Source organism: Solenopsis invicta, chromosome 14 (assembly GCF_016802725.1).
Source record: "Solenopsis invicta isolate M01_SB chromosome 14, UNIL_Sinv_3.0, whole genome shotgun sequence".
NCBI lineage: Eukaryota > Metazoa > Arthropoda > Insecta > Hymenoptera > Formicidae > Solenopsis > Solenopsis invicta.
This window is the reverse complement of record NC_052677.1, coordinates 7,018,409-7,037,859: the sequence shown is the minus strand read 5'-3', so window position 1 is coordinate 7,037,859 and position 19,451 is coordinate 7,018,409. Positions and strand designations below refer to the sequence as shown.

The window sequence follows — 19,451 nt, the reverse complement described above, 5'->3', positions numbered from 1 at the left end:
TTAAATTTGCTTCATATGGATAAATTTTTCTTAATTGACTTCCTAAAAGTCTACTTATACGAATAAAGAAATAAAAGCAAAAATCCATATCACATAGTGATCACATTTAATCGTTATTATATAAATAGAAATGTGTCGGTCTTCATCACTGTCGTCGTTTAAGAGATTAACTTTTTCAGCATTAAAAAGATTGATTAACGCTTCCGCTGGTCTTGCAATACGAGATAAATATCTTGCATGCGTCAAGTAGTATATAATTGTTGCAATATGTGAACAACAGCCAATTGTTCTTAATCCATTAGCATATTGGTACACGTAACGTAAAATACAAGCTTTTCAAATTATATTTGGCGCGTATTCTACTTATTACTTAATTGAAATATTTATGTATATAAAAAAGAGAAATAATTTTAAATTAAGTAACTTTTTCTTGCAGTTCTAGAAAATATTTACTGTTAGACTATTTTTATGTTCAGATTTTTTAATCTGAAAAGAAAATAATTAAAATTAATAATATTATTATCTTATTTATGAAATCATTTAAATAAACAAAATGTAAAAAAGATTTAAAATTTTTTAAATTTGTGTGCGGCAGCCTTTACTAATACGTTACGTAGATTAATATCAATACATAAAATTAATTTTTTTACTCACTTTAATTAAATTAGCTGTTCTTAATCGGCACTTACGATATCCGAGGATCAGATTTGGACAAAAGTAATAATTAATAAATGACAGCACGAAAACGCTACTATGCGATTTATCCTCGTCGCGATATCAGTAGCGCGTCGTCAAGGGGATAACCGTATTACCATTATACGTATGTACACTGACAATAAAGGAAAAATTACTAAATTTTAATAAATATGTATTTATTCAATTTTAATACTAATGAAATATTTACTAAATAAATATACATATTATTTATTTTGTACAAGAATCATTAATAATTTAAGTATTATTTTTTCTTTTATAGTTATTTATGTACCGTAAGTGCACCGAATATTGCATTATTATTTGAATAATATTTTTATGTTTAAGATAATCAGATTTTTTAATCCAAAAAGACAATTTAGTTAAAATTAATAATATTATTATCTTATTTATAAAATAGTTTAAATGTAAAAAAATGTAAAAAATTTGAAATTTTTGAAATTTGTGTGCGGCGACCCTAATCTACGTAACAAGTTACGTAGATTAATGTCAATACATAAAATTAATTTCTTGACTCACCTTAATTAAATTAGCTATTATTTAGCATATTACTATCAATTTGATCAAAGTAGATTGTCTGAGTCACTATATTTTTTTAGGAAAATGACTTTCAATTTATAATGATTATTTATTAGAACAAGTTATTAGAAATTTTGTACTATATGGAATAAATTCCATACAATGTTCTTCTTCTTGGATTTCTCCGACAGAGACGCTATTGTCTTTCAATTATTTGAAAAATTATATGAATAAATTCTATACGCTATTGTCCTTCCTGTTACCTTCAGGTAGCCAAAAGATACAAAGATCCCCCCACTTTATGCAACTGCAAAGCGCGGTGCAGCATTGAAAAGTTAGCACAATTAAAAAGTGTCATTTCTTTGAGCCTATATAACGCATAAAAATTATTTATCAACGCGTAAAATCAACTAATCAACTAATGGATTATAACATATATTTATCTCGTTTGGATTTTTTATCAAATTTGTTCTTTGTACAATATTTTTATTAAACCTATAATTCTTAACTCTATTACAAATTATTACAAATTATTAAAATTTATTTACTTTTACCGGCATGTTTCTAGCGTAAACGCATACCCTATAAGCGCTATGATATTATTTAATATTAAATAATATTTCTAAAATATTATTTAATATTAATAAAAAGTGATTATATGTTTGCCCCTGATAATATTGTACGATTATAAGTATTATATGAATATTATATGAAAAATAAATAATATTATTTACTTCAATATTTTCGAGAATATTACAACTCTTAAATGTAATAATTATAAAATTTATGAATATTTTATGCATAACAATTCACATTAATAATATTAAATGCAACATTTGATTTTGTAATATTAAAAAATGTATTTTTAGAATAATATTCTCGGAATATTATTTTAATATTATTTTAATTTTTAATAATATTCATATAATATTTTAGGAATATCATACCGCTTATAAGGCATGAGCGTTACCTCAGCGAAAGTTTGACTCTTCGAATTTTCAGCGTGTCTTCATTGATACAGCCATTTTGGGGATGAAGTGGGGAGGGTCTTTGCGAAGCTTCGATGCATAAAATTGTACTTTTATGCAAAGAGGTCCGTCTACAATGATAGTAGTAATATTGGATTAAGGAATAACGTCGGAGTAAACGAAATGAGTAAAAACCATTTTCTACGATTCTATTCTTACTCTTAGCTAATGATAGCTCAATAATAATACGAAACCTGGTACGATTGACTCATCATTATAACCTTTATTACCAGCCGTTATGGACACTCGGACATATAAACTTCTTAATTTTATAGCCTACGTCTAATGCTTACTCCTTAATCCACTACTACTACTGCCATTGTAGAATGACCTTCATGTATTATTAAAATCATTAATAGCAATTTTAATGTGACCGTAATATTTAAAGTCGCTGACTCGAATAAAAGAGGGTTGGTCTGCGACTCGCTTTGCTCAGACCGCTTGGCGCGAGACGTGATCGCGTCTCCTTTTAAACGTTTTATTTATATAATATTTAATGTGACAAATAATATATTTATACGTTAATCGTTGAGAACTGAACTACATAATATATTAAGAAATATTAGAGAATTCAAAAAGGAACTTTATTTTCACTAGAAGATAATATCACATTAGAATTTATTGAATGATACTTGCCATAATCCACAAATATTCTTATTACATAATTTATTATCTTTTAATAAAATTATACTATAGTAGCTTTCCACTTGAAGTGAGCTGCGTTCCGTTTTTAACCCTTAAACACATAAGTGGGTCTAAGAGACCCCATATGAAGTTTCAAACGCTTGCTGTGTGAAGACAGAATGAGATAGGAGGTTCGGACCAGGACGTAAAAAAAGTTTGAAATCTTCTTTTTCGATTGATATGGTTGATCAACTTTTTTAGTCAATTGGAATACGAACGGCACGGCAGCAAAGTTTTGTTATGGTCAATGCGACCCATATAGTGTGTGAGTGAAACTTTTTTGTGAGTAATCTTATGTAAAAAAAAACTGGACAAAACACGTTTAAATAGGTCCGTTCGCGTATGTTACTCTGTCCAAAGTTAAAATACTATAGTGTCGTGAAAAAGAGGACTTCTGCGTAGGGTCCGAAATATATTATCAAACGCATATCAATTTTTAATTTTAAACACCTTGAGTTAATCAAAAATACCTCATATTTGCCTTGTTACGTAAATATATTTTTTTAATAGAAATGGCAGTAACATAATTTTTTTTGAAAGTATGACTCTTTAGTTTTAAAACGCCGTATTTTAAAGTCTTTGAAAGTTTTTTCGTTGCAAAAATATGATTTTTTTAAAGGAGAAGTGGATTTTTGAACAATTTCTCATTTTTGCTTAATGGTTTTTCTTTTATAACTTAACAATAAATTATTTTTCGGCAATGTCGATTATGTAGTCACATTTCTAAGATTCTAAACTTTTATTTGAAAAAAAAGATTGTTTAAAATGGTATTTATAGAAGGGATATGAAAAGGATTAAAAATCTTTTTACCTGTTGTTTATAACATGATGGCAATTTAAAAACACAATATGTTGCACGTCAGTTGTTCACAAATTGCTGAAAATCGTTGTCATCAGATTGCCGACGGATTTTCTACAAGTTTCTTGCATTGTCTGCAATCTGAGGGCAACCTAACAGCAACACTTGTTTCCTACCCATTGTTTAGATTTTAAGAATTCCTGACGTGTTGCGCGCCAGTTGCCGGCAAGTTGCTGAAAACTGAGTTTAAAGTCTATTGCCAATAGATTGTTGGAAACTTGCCATTATTATATTTTGAAAATTGTTACTGACAAAAACATACTGAAAAGAGGATACCCCCTTCTGTTGCTTTGCTGACAACTTATGAGCGATATTTGTGGCAAGTTGCCGACAATTTGCAATCATTTGGCTATCTAAGTTGTTATATCCAAATTATAGTAAATATATTTAAGTTTTATCGTCAAAAGTTAGCAACCGATACTAATTGTTACTTTGTCGTATATGCAATTTTTTATTAAAATTGCTGATTTTGCTGATTCAAAGAAAGGTTCCTAATATGAGATACAAAGATTTTTTTTATATGAGATGGGTCTTATATCAACTTGGATCTTACTAGGTTTAAATTAGCCTCCAGACTCAAAATCTAGTTGATCAATTAAATAGCTGATCTTTTAATACTCAAAAACTTTTATATGTAACATTATTCTCCAAAATCTACTCTCTTCGAGATATTTTAAAGTCTCAGTGCTAATGCTGAAAATCATAACTTTCAAGCCTTATAATTCAAAAGTGAAACCCCAATGAAAAACTTTACTATAGCATTTTGAAAAACTCTTGAAATCAGAATATGCAATAATAAATGGCAATTTTTGAGTATCTCATATTATGAGTTTCACGCTTTGCGATTTCACGATCACCAAATATTTCACCAAATATCTAATATTTATAATTAAGCAAATCGTCACATCTCGTATTTTTCTGTTAATACGACTTTACTTTATCACTGCATGCAGTATTTATTATCAAGTATTTGTTTATTTTATAATAAACAAGGTTTAAAGACTCATTTCAATAAATCTTGACATCATCCACTTTTAAAAGTTTTTTCCAACTACTCCACGCATTATCTAATAATGAACTTTCTACTAAATAGATTTCACCCAAGAGTAATAAGTTTATGATGGTATCAATCACATGCGTTTATTAATGTAGCAGGAACCTCGCTACCTTATATTAGAAATCTATCCTATAATAGATGATTTTACCCTATATACATGTACAATAATATATATTTCTTCTTTAAGAACATATCATATTTATCACATGTTGCATTCAATAATATCTATTTATATCACTCATTACATATGGAAGGCAGATAGAATAAAGCATGTGAGCGTCTAAATGAAACGCAGCCTAATAGTCGAAGTTAAATAATTAAATGTTGTAAAATACAAATAATAATTTATCGGCATTTATGCCTAACAAGTTATTGCGTCTGTCTGCATAAATTTGTCAGCAGAACTAAATAATTATTAACTTACTAAATCGCTGCGCCGTGCCGTGACGCAATGGATTAAATGCGCTACAGAAGTTGTTTAAGTTGCAAATATATGCAAACGAAACTAATTGGATATCAAAGTTCAAAGTATATACAATGTCTGACATTTTGAGTTTTGTGGTAACATTTGGTAATTTGTTAGTTACACCCCTTTAAATATTAAAATTGATTAAATCTAAATACACCCTTAATACACATAGTTGTTAAAGCAAAAGGAGTGAGAATAAATCGTTTGTAAGATTTTCTTTAATAAATTGACAGTTCTGTAAATCATAATACCTTAATTCAAATAATCCTTTGACGGTATAGCAAAATCACTTCACTAGTTTAAAAAAGATATATATATATATATATATATACAGGGTGATTCAGAACAACCCATGTGTCCCTGTAAAGACGTGTTCTTGGATAAATTCTGAGACGATTTTTCCTGTACGAAAATTTTGTCCGACGCTTACTTTTTGAATAATAAGAGGATAAAGTTAGCAAATCACGGGCCGTGTACACATGGTAGACAAAGGCGGCGCAACTCACCGTCCGACGCGGGCGCTTACCCGTATCGGACGGTGAGTTGCGCCGCCTTTGTCTACCATGTGTACACGGCCCGTGATTTGCTAACTTTATCCTCTCATTATTCAAAAAGTAAGCGTCGGACAAAATTTTAGTACAGGAAAAATCGTCTCAGAATTTATCCAAGAACACGTCTTTACAGGGACACATGGGTCGTTCTGAATCACCCTGTATATATATATATATATATACATATATAAGGTTATATTTTACATTATATGTAAAATTATATTTTTAATAAATTAATCGTAAAATGTAAAAATTGTAAAATAATACATATCTATATAAAAAACTGTGGGATATTGTTTTTATCATTTATGTTCTATGTCTTTAGTCTTTTTTAGTTCCTAGGGATATAGATAGATTGCTATAGATGACTGTGTGACAGAAGGAAGAACAAAGAATTACGTTTTTATTTTTTCCCCACTTGACAACGCAGAATGTTACTTGGTTGCCCCGCTCGCCTTGGGAAGATGTTCACGTTTATGACTGATAATATAATCTGTATAAAATTACTCTCAAAATATATCTCTTTAAATGAATACATGTGATTTGTATTCGTGATTAGCCACAAATTGGTAGCAGAGCGTGGTTGGAAAAAGTGTAGCATTTTTCGAGGCTATCGAGTGTTGAGAGATAAACGAGAGACAAAGAGAAACGTGAGTAAAGAGATTTTTCAAAATGGCAGAGAATTGGAATCTCACAAACGTGGAACAGCTTGACGACACAAACTATTTCCTTTGGAGTGAAAAGATCGAGGGAATCTTAAGAACGAAGAAACTATGGAAGAAGGTAATAAATGTGAAGCCGCCAAAGAAACCCGAAGAAGGCGAGAATAATTATGATGCAAAATTCAAACTATGGAACGAATGGGACGACGATAATTATGCTGCACGTACGGTAATTATTAATACGATGAGTAAAGCGCAATTGCTAAAATACAGTCATGAAAAAAACGCCGATAAGCTGTGGAGCTTGATTAAGAATAATATGGCAGCTGAAACAGAACAATTAAAGGCGAGATCGTTATCTGAATTATCGACTCTAAGAATGAAAAGAGATGAAAGCATAGACGCGTATGTGAATAGAGCTGAAGCATTACGCAATCAGTGCGTACAACTAGGAAGAATGATAGAAGATTATGAGCTGAGGATGTATGTCATTAGAGGATTAAGGCCCGAGTTCGATCAAAATGTGCGAGTATTGGAAACTCAAAAGGAAATAACGATTAATGATATACGTTACGCACTAAAACAGGAGGAATTAAGAAAAAACAATCGCAAAGAGGAAAAAACATCGAGAGATGAACATGTAAGAAAAGTGAGAGAGAAACCAAGAAGTAACATCGTGTGCTACAATTGTGGAATAAAGGGCCATACTTCAAGTGAATGCCGTAACAAGCAGAAATGTTTTAATTGCCAAGGATTCAATCACATTGCGGCTGACTGCAAGGAACCGAAGAGGATCACATCACGAGGAAGAGGTTATAGAGGAGCATCAAGAGGAAGAGGAACAGGACGAGGTTATGGACGAACAGAGGTAACATTAAAAACTGCAGATGAAGCGATGTTATCGGTAAGAGACGAAGCATATGTGAGTACAGCGTATGACGAGAAAGAAAATGAGGTAACGCATAATAATTATAAAAATTATACATGGTTATTAGACTCTGGTGCGACAAGTCATATGGCAAATAGCGAAGTTATGTTTAAAAATATAGTAAATGATAGAAGAGATATTTCGTTAGCAGATAAGAATGGAAAAAAATTAATTTCTAATGGTCGAGGAGAAATAATAATGACGCAACATTTAAATAATAGAATACGACTTAAAAATGTATTGTGTGTACCAGATATTAACATGAATCTTTTATCTGTAGCAAAAATAACCGATTACGGATATAATGTTAAATTTGATAAATATGATGCTGTTGTCTACAGAAATAAAGATGAAATAACGATGAGAGCTGTACGAGAAGAGAATGCATACTATGTGAAATCATCGGTAAGTGAAAATGAGACAGCAGCAACACTGGTAGATATCGATATTTGGCATAAGAGGTTTGGACACACAAACAAAAGGCTCATTGAAGAAATGAAAAGGGAACATCTTGTAATTGGAATAAACAAGAACAAAGAGCAGAGGCAATGTGAACCATGCGTAGAAGGTAAAATGTGTCGCAAGGCACATCCTAGATTAATAAGTAGAAAAACGAGTAAAATTATGGACTTATGGCACATTGATTTAGTTGGTCCGATTAATCCTTCATCACGCGGAGGAAAACATTACATTTTCACAATTATAGATGATTATTCAAGAGTAATATTTGTTGAATTATTAGAAGAAAAAGGAGAAGCAACTGAAAAATTAAAAAGATTAATCATTCTGAAGGAGAACCAGTCTGGATTAAGATTGAAAGCAATCAGATCAGGATAATGGAGGAGAATTTACAGGAAAAAAGTTGGAAGAATGAGAAGGGAATAAAACATGAATTTAGTCCTGCTCGGACCCCACAATGTAATGGAGTGGTGGAAAGAGCAAACAAATCCGTAATAGAAATGACCAGAACAATGATGGCGGATTCGAAGATGCCAATGAATTTTTTGGGCTGAAGTAACATGTGCGGCGGTACATATCAAGAACAGGAGCAAATCGACTGTGCATGGAAAGACTCCATATGAGATGTGGAATGGAAGAAAGCCAAATGTCAAGTATATGAGAAGATTCGGCTGCATGACATATATTATGAATAAAGAACAGGGAAGAAGAAAATTTGATTCAAAGATTATTAAAGGAATATTTATAGGATATGCAGCAAATAATACTTATAGAGTTTACATTCCTGAAACAGGGAGAATAAAAACAGACTGTGATGTTAAATTCGATGAAAGTAAAAATGGATCTGAATTATTTAAAAGAGAGAAAGAAGAAGAACATATAATAGATAATAAATTGACTATTGTAGGACTGGAATCAGAAGATGATAATAATATGGGAGAAAATCAAGAAGAAATTCAAGAAAATGAAGGAGAAGCAAGAGTAGAATCAGAAAGCAGTGAATATGAAGATGCAGATATGGGAGGACTTGATGATAGAGATGAAATAGAAGAGGAAAATGAAGATTCTACAAATGAGAGAATTGAAGAACGCATAGGAGAAAATGAAAGTGTGGAAATCCAAATGCAGCCAACAGCAATGAAGATCAAAGGAAGACCAAAAGAAACAACGAAAGTTATGATGGAAATGCGAAAAAATTTAAGACGAGAAGAAGAGGAAAGAAGAAAGGAACAGGAAAATGTCAGAAGATCTACAAGAATTAAAGAACAGCAATCTGCAATGATAATTATAGATAAAGATATTCCAAGAAACGTTCAAGAGGCAGAAAAGTCAATAGATTGGAAATATTGGAGACAAGCTATTAACGATAAATTGACATCAATGAAGAAACATGGAGTATGGGACATTATACCACGACCGAAGAATAAAAGAGTTATTAAATGCAAGTGGGTGTTTAATATAAAAGAAGATCCAAATACAGGACAATGTCGATATAAAGCACGATTAGTTGCACAAGGATGTGGGCAACGACCAGGAGTAGATTATGGTGAAACGTTTGCTCCAGTAGTAAGAATTGAGACCATAAGACTGTTATTTAGTATAAGTGCACAAGAAGAAAGGAAGATGAAAATCTACGACGTGAAGACAGCATTTCTACATGGAAGATTAGAAGAGGAAATACTTATGGAGTTACCAGATGGACTACAAGTAAATAAGGAACAAGTGTGCAGATTAAAAAGGAGTATATATGGGCTCAAACAAGCTGGTAGATGCTGGAATGAATTTCTCACCAATGCTCTAATTAAATGTGAATTAAGCCAATCTAAGGAAAACCCTTGTTTATTTTTTGCCAGAGAGAGAAATAAATTCTTTTACTGCGGAATACATGTAGACGATATGTCGACAGTGTCAAGTGATAATAATTTTGAGAAGAGCTATATTGACAAGATTAGAAAATATATAGACATTAAAGACCTTGGAGAAGCAAAAGTTGTACTAGAAATGCAAGTAGATCAAGAAGAAGGAAAAGTATCTGTACATCAAAAGAAATACATTGAAAAATTACTTGAATTCTATGGAATGAAAGAGTGTAATGTTGTGAAGACGCCAATAGACATAAACACGAAAATGGAAGATTGTGAAGGAAGTGAGAAAGCTGATGTTCAAGCGTATCAGGAGCTGATGGGAAGGAGCTAATGTACTTGAGTGTTCATACTAGACCAGATATATCATTTGCATTGAGTTGTTTATCACAATTCAACAACAAACCAAGAGTAATGCACATGGCAGCATTAAAGAGAATTCTTCGATACCTGAAAGGTACTATTAATTACTGCTTGGAATTTAAAAGGGAGAACTCAACAACGAAGATAAGATGTGAATCTGATGCATCGTGGGACAGAACAGAAGACGCAAAATTTTTTACTGGATTGCTATTATACAGGAACGGAAACTTGATACATTGGAGAAGTAAGAAACAATCAATCGTTGCATTGTCATCGACGGAAAGCGAACTAGAAGCTATGCTGGAGGGATTAAAGGAAATAATATGGACCTCCAGATTACTATATGAGATGGGATATACAGAAGAAGTAAAAAGAGAATTAAATTGTGACAATTTGAACGCTGTTAGATTGGCAAACGGAGGGAGTTTTAAAACTAAATCAAAATTGATGAACCGAAGATGCTACTACATCCAAGAGGCTGTTAGAAAGGAAAATATTATAGTCAAGCACGTATCCAACGAGAATATGACAGCAGATTGTTTGACAAAGCCGCTAGGAGCTCCGACTCTATCAAAACATATAAAGAAGATCATAAATACAATGGATTGATAAAATCAAGGGGTCGGATTGTGGGATATTGTTTTTATCATTTATGTTCTATGTCTTTAGTCTTTTTTAATTCCTAGGGATATAGATAGATTGCTATAGATGACTGAAGGATGTGTGACAGAAGGAAGAACAAAGAATTACGTTTTTATTTTTTCCCCACTTGACAACGCAGAATGTTACTTGGTTGCCCCGCTCGCCTTGGGAAGATGTTCACGTTTATGACTGATAATATAATCTGTATAAAATTACTCTCAAAATATATCTCTTTAAATGAATACATGTGATTTGTATTCGTGATTAGTCACAAAAACAATATTTCTTTTTTTATTTCATATAAATTTAAATTATAAATAAATTATAAATAAAGCAAAAACTTCAGTGCACACAAATTATATAATTTAATAAAAATAATGTAATACTTTTTATTTTATTAATACTGTTTGTTTTAATAATACTTTTAATAATGTAATACTTTGTATTTTAAAATACTTTGAAGCATAATTAGATTTAATTATTAATATTTTGAATATGTAGGTGATTGTATGATCTCCATGGAGGATTTATTGTATTATCATTGTTGTAAATATGTTAACAAATTTATTGGTGAATAAAAAAAATCTCACAAATAATAATTTATTTACTTTATTCCACTTTATAATAAGAATCCGCAAGAGAACAAAATGTTAGAAATTTCTTAATCTCATGGCACTTTCAGAGACGTAAATAATAAAAAAAAACAAAATTGCAAAAACGTGTTAATAAATATAGAAAAAAATGTTAAAAATAAAAAAAATGAAATACAGAAAAAGAAATAAAGGTTTAAAAAATAATATTGAAAAACTTTATCAAAAAATAAAAAATATGAAATTTTGCATTTAAAAACTCCCTTAAAAGTTTGGTGTAAATTCGGATTATCAATTTACGTTTAACATCAAAATGAGAATTAATCTTAAACCAAAAAGATTAATCTTTCTATTTGTCAATTGTCATATAACAATCCATAGTGATCGTTTAAGCGGGAAATAAACTTAATTTTTTCACCACATGATTTCGTTTGATATTGTAACGAGTTTATTCACACTGTCGTAAATACAGTCACCGTGACAAACACGCATATAGCCACTTGCGTATACCACGTTACACCGTCGACAAGGGCGCGTATTTTTATCTCGACAACGCTTAAGGGCAGCCGTCATGAATCTGAAGACGTCGCCGTGGAGCAACTATCCTGCGTCTTGACCTCTTATTTGATCTTCGACTTGAAATGAAGCGAAAAACGGTTTGTATACTACCGAACTTGTACTCTCTAAATCTGAATCAATGAAAAAGTCACTGATTGAATCAGTAACGCCATATATCATTAATGAATCAGTTAAACGGAGCCGAATGCAAATAGCGAGACCGATGTGACACACTGATTTGCCAGCGGTTATGTCGTCAATCACTTATTTATTAGTGACTTCAAAGTGACGCCTTTGTCCACGCATTTATTATTATATTACTTATAATAAAGTGACGATTTAATCCCAGTCAGAAGTAGTTCCTTGAAACGATGTCGTTTCGACATCGTTAAGAGGATGCTATAGTGACGAGAATTACCGATACATTACAGTGTTCATTAATTTTTGAATTGTCTCTACAGATCACAAAATCCTTTTACAGAATAAAAGTACGCACCAAAACAAAGTGCGGGCTGGTAAATTTTACAAGAAAATCGAACAAAAAATTAAAAATTTATTTATTTTTGACTCGTGGATCAGTCGACCAGGTTAACTTTCGTCATTTACTAACGTTCTGCAGCTCTTATGTATGAAATGAGACCAGGCCGCACTTTAGAAAACTCTAACGAACAAAACTGACTGTGTGTCATTCCAGTCAAAAGCCTAACAAAAAGTTTAACATGTAAACAGCTGTACGTGTACAAATTTCGCTTAGCGCTTGTAAACAATGGCAAGCAGAGTAGTGACTATAGTTGATAGGTCTTTTCGCAGATGGCGAAATAATCGAAAAACAAAGACAGATCTATGCGTTGGACAAAGAGCGATGTCTGGTCTCCCTCGAAAAATAATCTGCAATGCTGACGTCGAGAAAGTTCTTTGGTCACTATAGCATCCTCTTAAGGCGATGCTAGACTGACGGTGAAACTCACTCGACGTCGGTACTTCAGATTGCTGCAGATTTTTCTTCTACGAACTGTGGGTCGCGCGTGAGGCAAAGAGTAAGGGGAATAGGCTAACGCTCTTTATCAAACGCACTCATCTTTCCTTGTTCTTTTGACTTTAGCGCCTCTAATGCAACATCGAGGAACTAAACTAGTGCTCTGTCTCACTCAGTCTCACTCTTCACCGATCTCACATCGATTCTGCACGCACACATAAACATGATATTTTTGATTGGAAATATCTTTTATACTAAAGGATCGTTTTGAAAGCACACTAACAATCTCACGTGTAATTCACAGTACGCTGGATGGTTATTTTGTAGGTACAAAGTCTAGAACTTTTATACGCAATATATATTGTCACGACTATTGAGACTACTACAGAAGCACATAGTTTTGCAACTTTTTTCCGTTTTTCGTGTCAAATTGTAGCCAGCGTATTATGTTTTTGTCAATACTTTAATTGTAGAGAAGGATTTATCATTCTGTGAATTCAATAAAAAGTTTACTAAAATTAAAAATAATAGTGTTCAGTCGGTATCTCCAGCATCGCCTTAGGATCGATTCAAAACTTACGTCAAAATTATAACATTTTCGAGTAACCAAAAGTTGCGTATGTAAAAAGTATAATGGAAGTTTCATACATTTTTTAATATTTTTGGAATGTATATATAATAAATAATCTTATATTCTAGAAAAATTTGTTTAAAGATCGAATCGATATCGATTCGACATCGATTCGACGATGCGATGATGCAAAAAGAAAATTAATTGCATTTCTACTTTTTCATCGTTCATTTTTATTATTTATTACATGAAAGAAAAGTAGAATGATTTTCGCATGTAATGATTTATAGAATCGACGTCATTCCTTACGAAAAAAAATCACTGGCCGCGTATTATAATACATGCAATACAAATATTACGATAACTACACAAAGATATTACAATAACTACACGTAAATGTTATTGGATTTTGTGTAATATTTTCACACTGTAATTGACTTATTACAGGAAAAGTAATACACGGAATACAGGAAACGTAGTACAGGGATTAATGGATTACAGGACAATTATTCTTATACAATACAGGCTATAAAATCATACAGGTCAAATATTACACAGACTAGCTGTAATATTTGATAGTATATATTTAATAAAAATTTGCACAAATGTATATTATATAAATAATATATTTTTTATTAAAATAAATATTTTTTTATTAAAATAAGTATGAAATGAGAAATGACGAATAAGTAGTTTGTTATCTGACTATGATATACAAATTATTCACTATATTTCTGTAAATAATATGTAATAGAAGCAACAAATTCAAAATTTCAAAACCTGTCTACTTAAATATAACTAAACTTAAATATAACTAAACCTCAGCAATGAGAAATTAAAAGAATGGATGTTCTTGTAAAAAATGCTCAGTTCCATCCACAAGAAATAATGTCTCTTGTATAGACAAGGTCATATATTACGCTGTTACGTGTGCTATGCATCAAATGAAATCAAACTATTCACTATTTTCTGTAAATAATATATAATAGAAACAATAAGTTAAAAAAATGCCTACGTGAATACAACTAAATTTCAAAAATCAATTTTTCACCAATGTAAAATAAAAAGAATGGAAGTCCTTGTAACAACAAATCCTCAGCTTCATCCACAGAAAATAATGTTTATTGTATAGACAAGGTCATATATTACACTCTTAAGAATGCATAAAATTTTCCAAGTGTTATAACATATAATTAACAAAGTGCGACATAAATATGCTAACGAAATAAAGCTAATTAGATTGAATGCGCATTATTAAATCTGTTTTTGTCTTTCTACCTTCCTTCAATGCCTATCTTTCTTTTTTCGTTAAAAATGTGACTCGTTTTTTCACATCTGTCTCCGAGTCATAATTTTTTAACTCTAGTTAATGTAAATGTATATTTTGAATGAACTAATGTTTGAAACAAGTATCAAATGATTGAATAAAGATATAAAAATGATTCTGATGCCTGTTGTACGTTTAATTTTACAAGTTCAGTCTTAAAGGCCTCAACGCTGCATGTTCTTCCTGATTTTAGAAATTTGGAACTGTGTGTAGATTAATTATTAAGTAAAGTAAGTACATTTTGAATGTACTTATCTGTTTATTAAAGTTAATAAAGTTAAGTATAACTTTTACAATGTATATAGAGTTCATGCACTGAACTAGTTAAAATAATACATGATGTTAATAATGCTTGCTGCATTAAATTAAAAAATAAATTATTTCTTATAAGAAAGACTACCTTTTATAAGAGGCTCAGAAACATTATTAAATATCAGGTAACACATCGACATTAACACACATTTTATTTAATTACAATTAACATTCATTTTGTAACAGCGAGTACATTGAATATCATGTATTATTTTAACTAGTTTAGTGAACTTCATATACATTGTAAAAGTATACATTATACTTAACTTTATTAACTTTAATATTAACAAAATTTAAAATGTATTTATCTTACTTATCAATTAATCGAGTTACAAATTTCTGAAATCAGAAAAAATACGCTACGTAAAGGCCTATAAAACTCAACTTGTAAAATTAAACGTATAACAGGCATTAAAATCGATCTTATCCCAAGTAGCACATATACGTTTCAAAAACGTTTTATAAACGTTTTTCCGAAACGTTTTATTACTAATTTTTAGAAACATTTTTCATGCGTTAAAATGTCCACTCAGAAAAACGTTAACTGAAACGTTTCTTTTCTGATAAAATAACGTTTAACCCTTAAACACACCGATCCTGTAAAATACGGAAACACATTTTTGGGTCTGGGAAACTTTTTCAACTTTAAGAAGCTATAACTTTGATTGCAATCAATATTTTTCTACGATTTTTTTTTAAACGAAAGTTCAAAATCTCAGGAGTGTGATTGCACAATCGGCATTGCCGAAAAATAATTTATTGTGAAGTTATAAAGGAAAAACCATTAAGCAAAAATGAGAAATTGGTCAAAAATCCACTTTTCCTTCAAAAAATCATATCTTCGCAATAAAAAAACTTTTAAGGACTTTCAAATAAGGCGTTTTAAAGCTAAAGATTCATATTTTCAAAATAAAATTTAGCAAATCATTTCTTTTAAAAAGTATAATTATGTAACATGGAGAACAGGAGGTATTTCTGGTCATCTAAAAATCCACTTTAAAAAAAAAATCATTTCTTTGCAACAAAAAACTATGAAGAACTTTACAATACGGCGTTTTAAAGCTAAAAATTCATACTTTCAAAAAAAAATTATATCATTGTTATTTCTATTAAAAAATGTACTTATGTAACAAGGCGAATATAAGGTATTTTTGATTAAATCGTGTCTAAAATTGAAAATTGATGTGTTTCATGATATATTTCAGAAAAACTCCCTTTTCTACAGCATTTTATAGTATTCCAACTTTAGACAGAGTACTACTGTGTCCAAAAAGTAAGGTGACATTGCATTTATTTCGAAAATTCTTTATTTATTCTTGCAAATCAATTTTGTCCCCTTGAAAGTAATCCCCCCCTGATATAATACACTTATTCCAACGGATTTTCCAATCTTCGAAACAGTTGTAATAATCGATTTCAGGAATGGCCTTTAGCTCCTTCTTCGCAGCGGCTTGAATCTCTTCTATCGACTTGCTTGAGTTTGCTGAATAGCCAGAAGTCGCATGGAGCCAAATCAGGTGAATACGGTGGTTGTGGAACGATATTAGAGTTTTTGGTTAAAAAATCACGAATCACCGTTTCGAGTCGATAGAAGAGATTCAAGCCGCTGCGAAGAAGGAGCTAAAGGCCATTCCTGAAATCGATTATTACAACTGTTTCGAAGATTGGAAAATCCGTTGGAATAAGTGTATTATATCAGGGGGGGATTACTTTGAAGAGGACGAAATTGATTTGCAAGAATAAATAAAGAATTTTCGAAATAAATGCAATGTCACCTTACTTTTTGGACACAGTAGTATATGCGAGTAACATCCGCAAACCGACCAGTTTGAACGTATTTTGTCTAGCTTTTTTATGTAAAATACAAAAAAAGTTTCACTTACACACTATATGGGTCGCATTGACCCTAACAAAACTTTGCTGCCATGCCGTTCGAATTCTGACCAAAAAAGTTGATCAACCATATCAATCGAAAGAGGAGATTTCAAACTTTTTTTACGTCTTGGTCCGAACCTCCTATCTCATTCCGTCTTCACATAGCAAGCGTTCAAAACTTCATATGGGGTTTCTCAGATCTACTTACGTGTTTAAGGGTTAAGAAACCATTATAGAAACGTGTTTTTTACGGATAAAAAAATTTTTTAATTTTTACTTTTTTATTAGGAGTACAAATTGAAAACCGCCGTTTTCCAGTAGATGGCGCCAGCGGTAAATGCTGGCGCCAAACGTTAGATCAAAAATTTTAAATGTAAGGTTGGGCATTTGGCAACAATTCCTTATCATTGCAGTTGTGAATTTTTATCGGCGTTATATATTTTTTTGTGATCGAAAATGTCGAAATTTGTGCCCAATAAGCGTCATTTGCGGGAAGTTTTGCTTTTTGCCTTCAATTCGAAAAAATCTGCAGCTGAGACGCGTCGAATGATTGTAAAAACTTATGGTGAGGCTTCCATTAGTGAAAGAACGTGTCGAGAATGGTTCCAACGCTTCAAAAGTGGTGATTTCGGCGTAGAAGACAAGGAGCGTCCCGGACAGGTGAAAAAGTTTGAAGACGCACAATTGGAAACATTACTGAATGAAGATTCATCTCAAACGCAACAGAAGCTTGCAGATTCATTGGGCGTGACTCAACAAGCTATTTCACATCGTTTGAAAACCATGGGAATGATCCAAAAGCATGGACACTGGGTGCCATACGAATTAAAGCCGAGAGACGTCGAACGGCGTTTTTTCGCGTGCGAACAGCTGCTCCAACGGCAAAAACGGAAGGGTTTTCTGCATCGTATTGTAACCGGCGATGAAAAGTGGATCCATTATGATAATCCAAAGCGAAAAAAATCGTGGGGCTACCGCGGCCATGCATCAACATCGACGGCCAAGCCAAACATCCATGGCTCGAAGCTCATGCTGTGTATTTGGTGGGACCAGCTCGGCGTGATTTATTATGAGCTGTTGCAACCGGGTGAAACCATCACAGGACCTCGCTACCGAACACAACTAATGCATTTGAGCCGAGCATTGCAGGAAAAACGGCCACAATACGAGCAAAGACACGAAAAAGTGATGTTGCTGCACGACAACGCTCGGCCACATGTTGCTCAGCTCGTTAAAACCTATCTGGAAACATTGAAATGGGACGTCTTACCTCATCCGCCGTATTCTCCTGACATCGCCCCTTCAGATTACCACTTGTTCCGATCAATGGCGCATGGCCTGGCTGAGCAGCACTTCCATTATTACGAAGAGGCCAAAAACTGGGTCGATTCGTGGATCGCCGCAAAAGACGAGCAGTTTTTTCGACGCGGGATTCGTATGCTGCCCAAAAGGTGGAAGAAAGTAGTGGCCAGCGATGGACAATACTTTCAAGAATAAGTATGTAACCATTTTTCAACAATCAATCCTCAAATTTTGACAAAAAACGGCGGTTTTCAATTTGTACTCCTAATAGAATTTTTAATTATTGTCAAAAACAGTTTTCTTAATGTTAAATAAAATAAAAATGTTATTTAAAGTAAAAAAAATTTGGAAATTTTTCTCAAAAATTTTTTTTGGAATTTTCAAGCGGTCACCCCCATTCAAGTCGTAACCTCGCCGAACGTTGCTTGACCTGTAAGATTACTGCGAATTGATGCCTGATGATTGATCTATGAACACTTTGTGTTAACACATGTATATCGAGTCAATATATGTTATTAAAAAAATAAAATATATAATTAAAGAATATTATTTATATAAATATATGTAAAATTATACTCTTTTACGATTAAGACTTGAATGATAACCGCTTGAAAATTTCCGGAAAAAATTCTTGAGAAAGGTTCTCAATTCTTTTTACTTTAAAAAACATTTCTATTTTATTTAATGTTAAGAAAACTGTTTTTCATAGTATTACTTTGTTACAGTATTTACAGAAAAATCGTAAAAAATACATTTCTTAATCTATATGGTTTCAAAAACCTTTCTGTTTAAACGTTCTGTTTTTTAATGGTTCTTTACGGTTATAAAACTATGGATACGTTTTAAAAACGTATTTAAAACCATTATGTGCTACGTGGGATGCGGTTATACTTTAAAACTTGTAGACTAAAGTCGATCGTTAACCTCATTATCGATATTAATTGATTTAACCTTTTTTTTAATTAATGTTAAAGATTGCCACACTAATATTTCTACAAAAAGGCTCAAGCCAGCGTTCTTCGAGGTTGAAACGCCAGAGGACTCGAACTCCAAAAAACTCACTCCAACAATAAAGACGTATGCAAATCCAAAGAAAACTGTTGTAGATCCAAAAGACTTATAGATTCAAAGAAGACTATTACA

The 19,451-nt window shown here is 31.8% G+C and overlaps 1 protein-coding gene across 1 annotated transcript; it reads left to right on the top strand.

Moving 5' to 3' along the window:
* The first annotated feature begins 10,125 nt into the window (after positions 1-10,125).
* On the top strand, positions 10,126-10,764 carry LOC120359484 (secreted RxLR effector protein 161-like). The gene has a single exon (XM_039457067.1). The coding sequence runs from the start codon at positions 10,126-10,128 to the stop codon at positions 10,762-10,764; it is 639 nt and encodes a 212-aa protein (XP_039313001.1).
* The last annotated feature ends 8,687 nt before the right edge of the window (positions 10,765-19,451 follow it).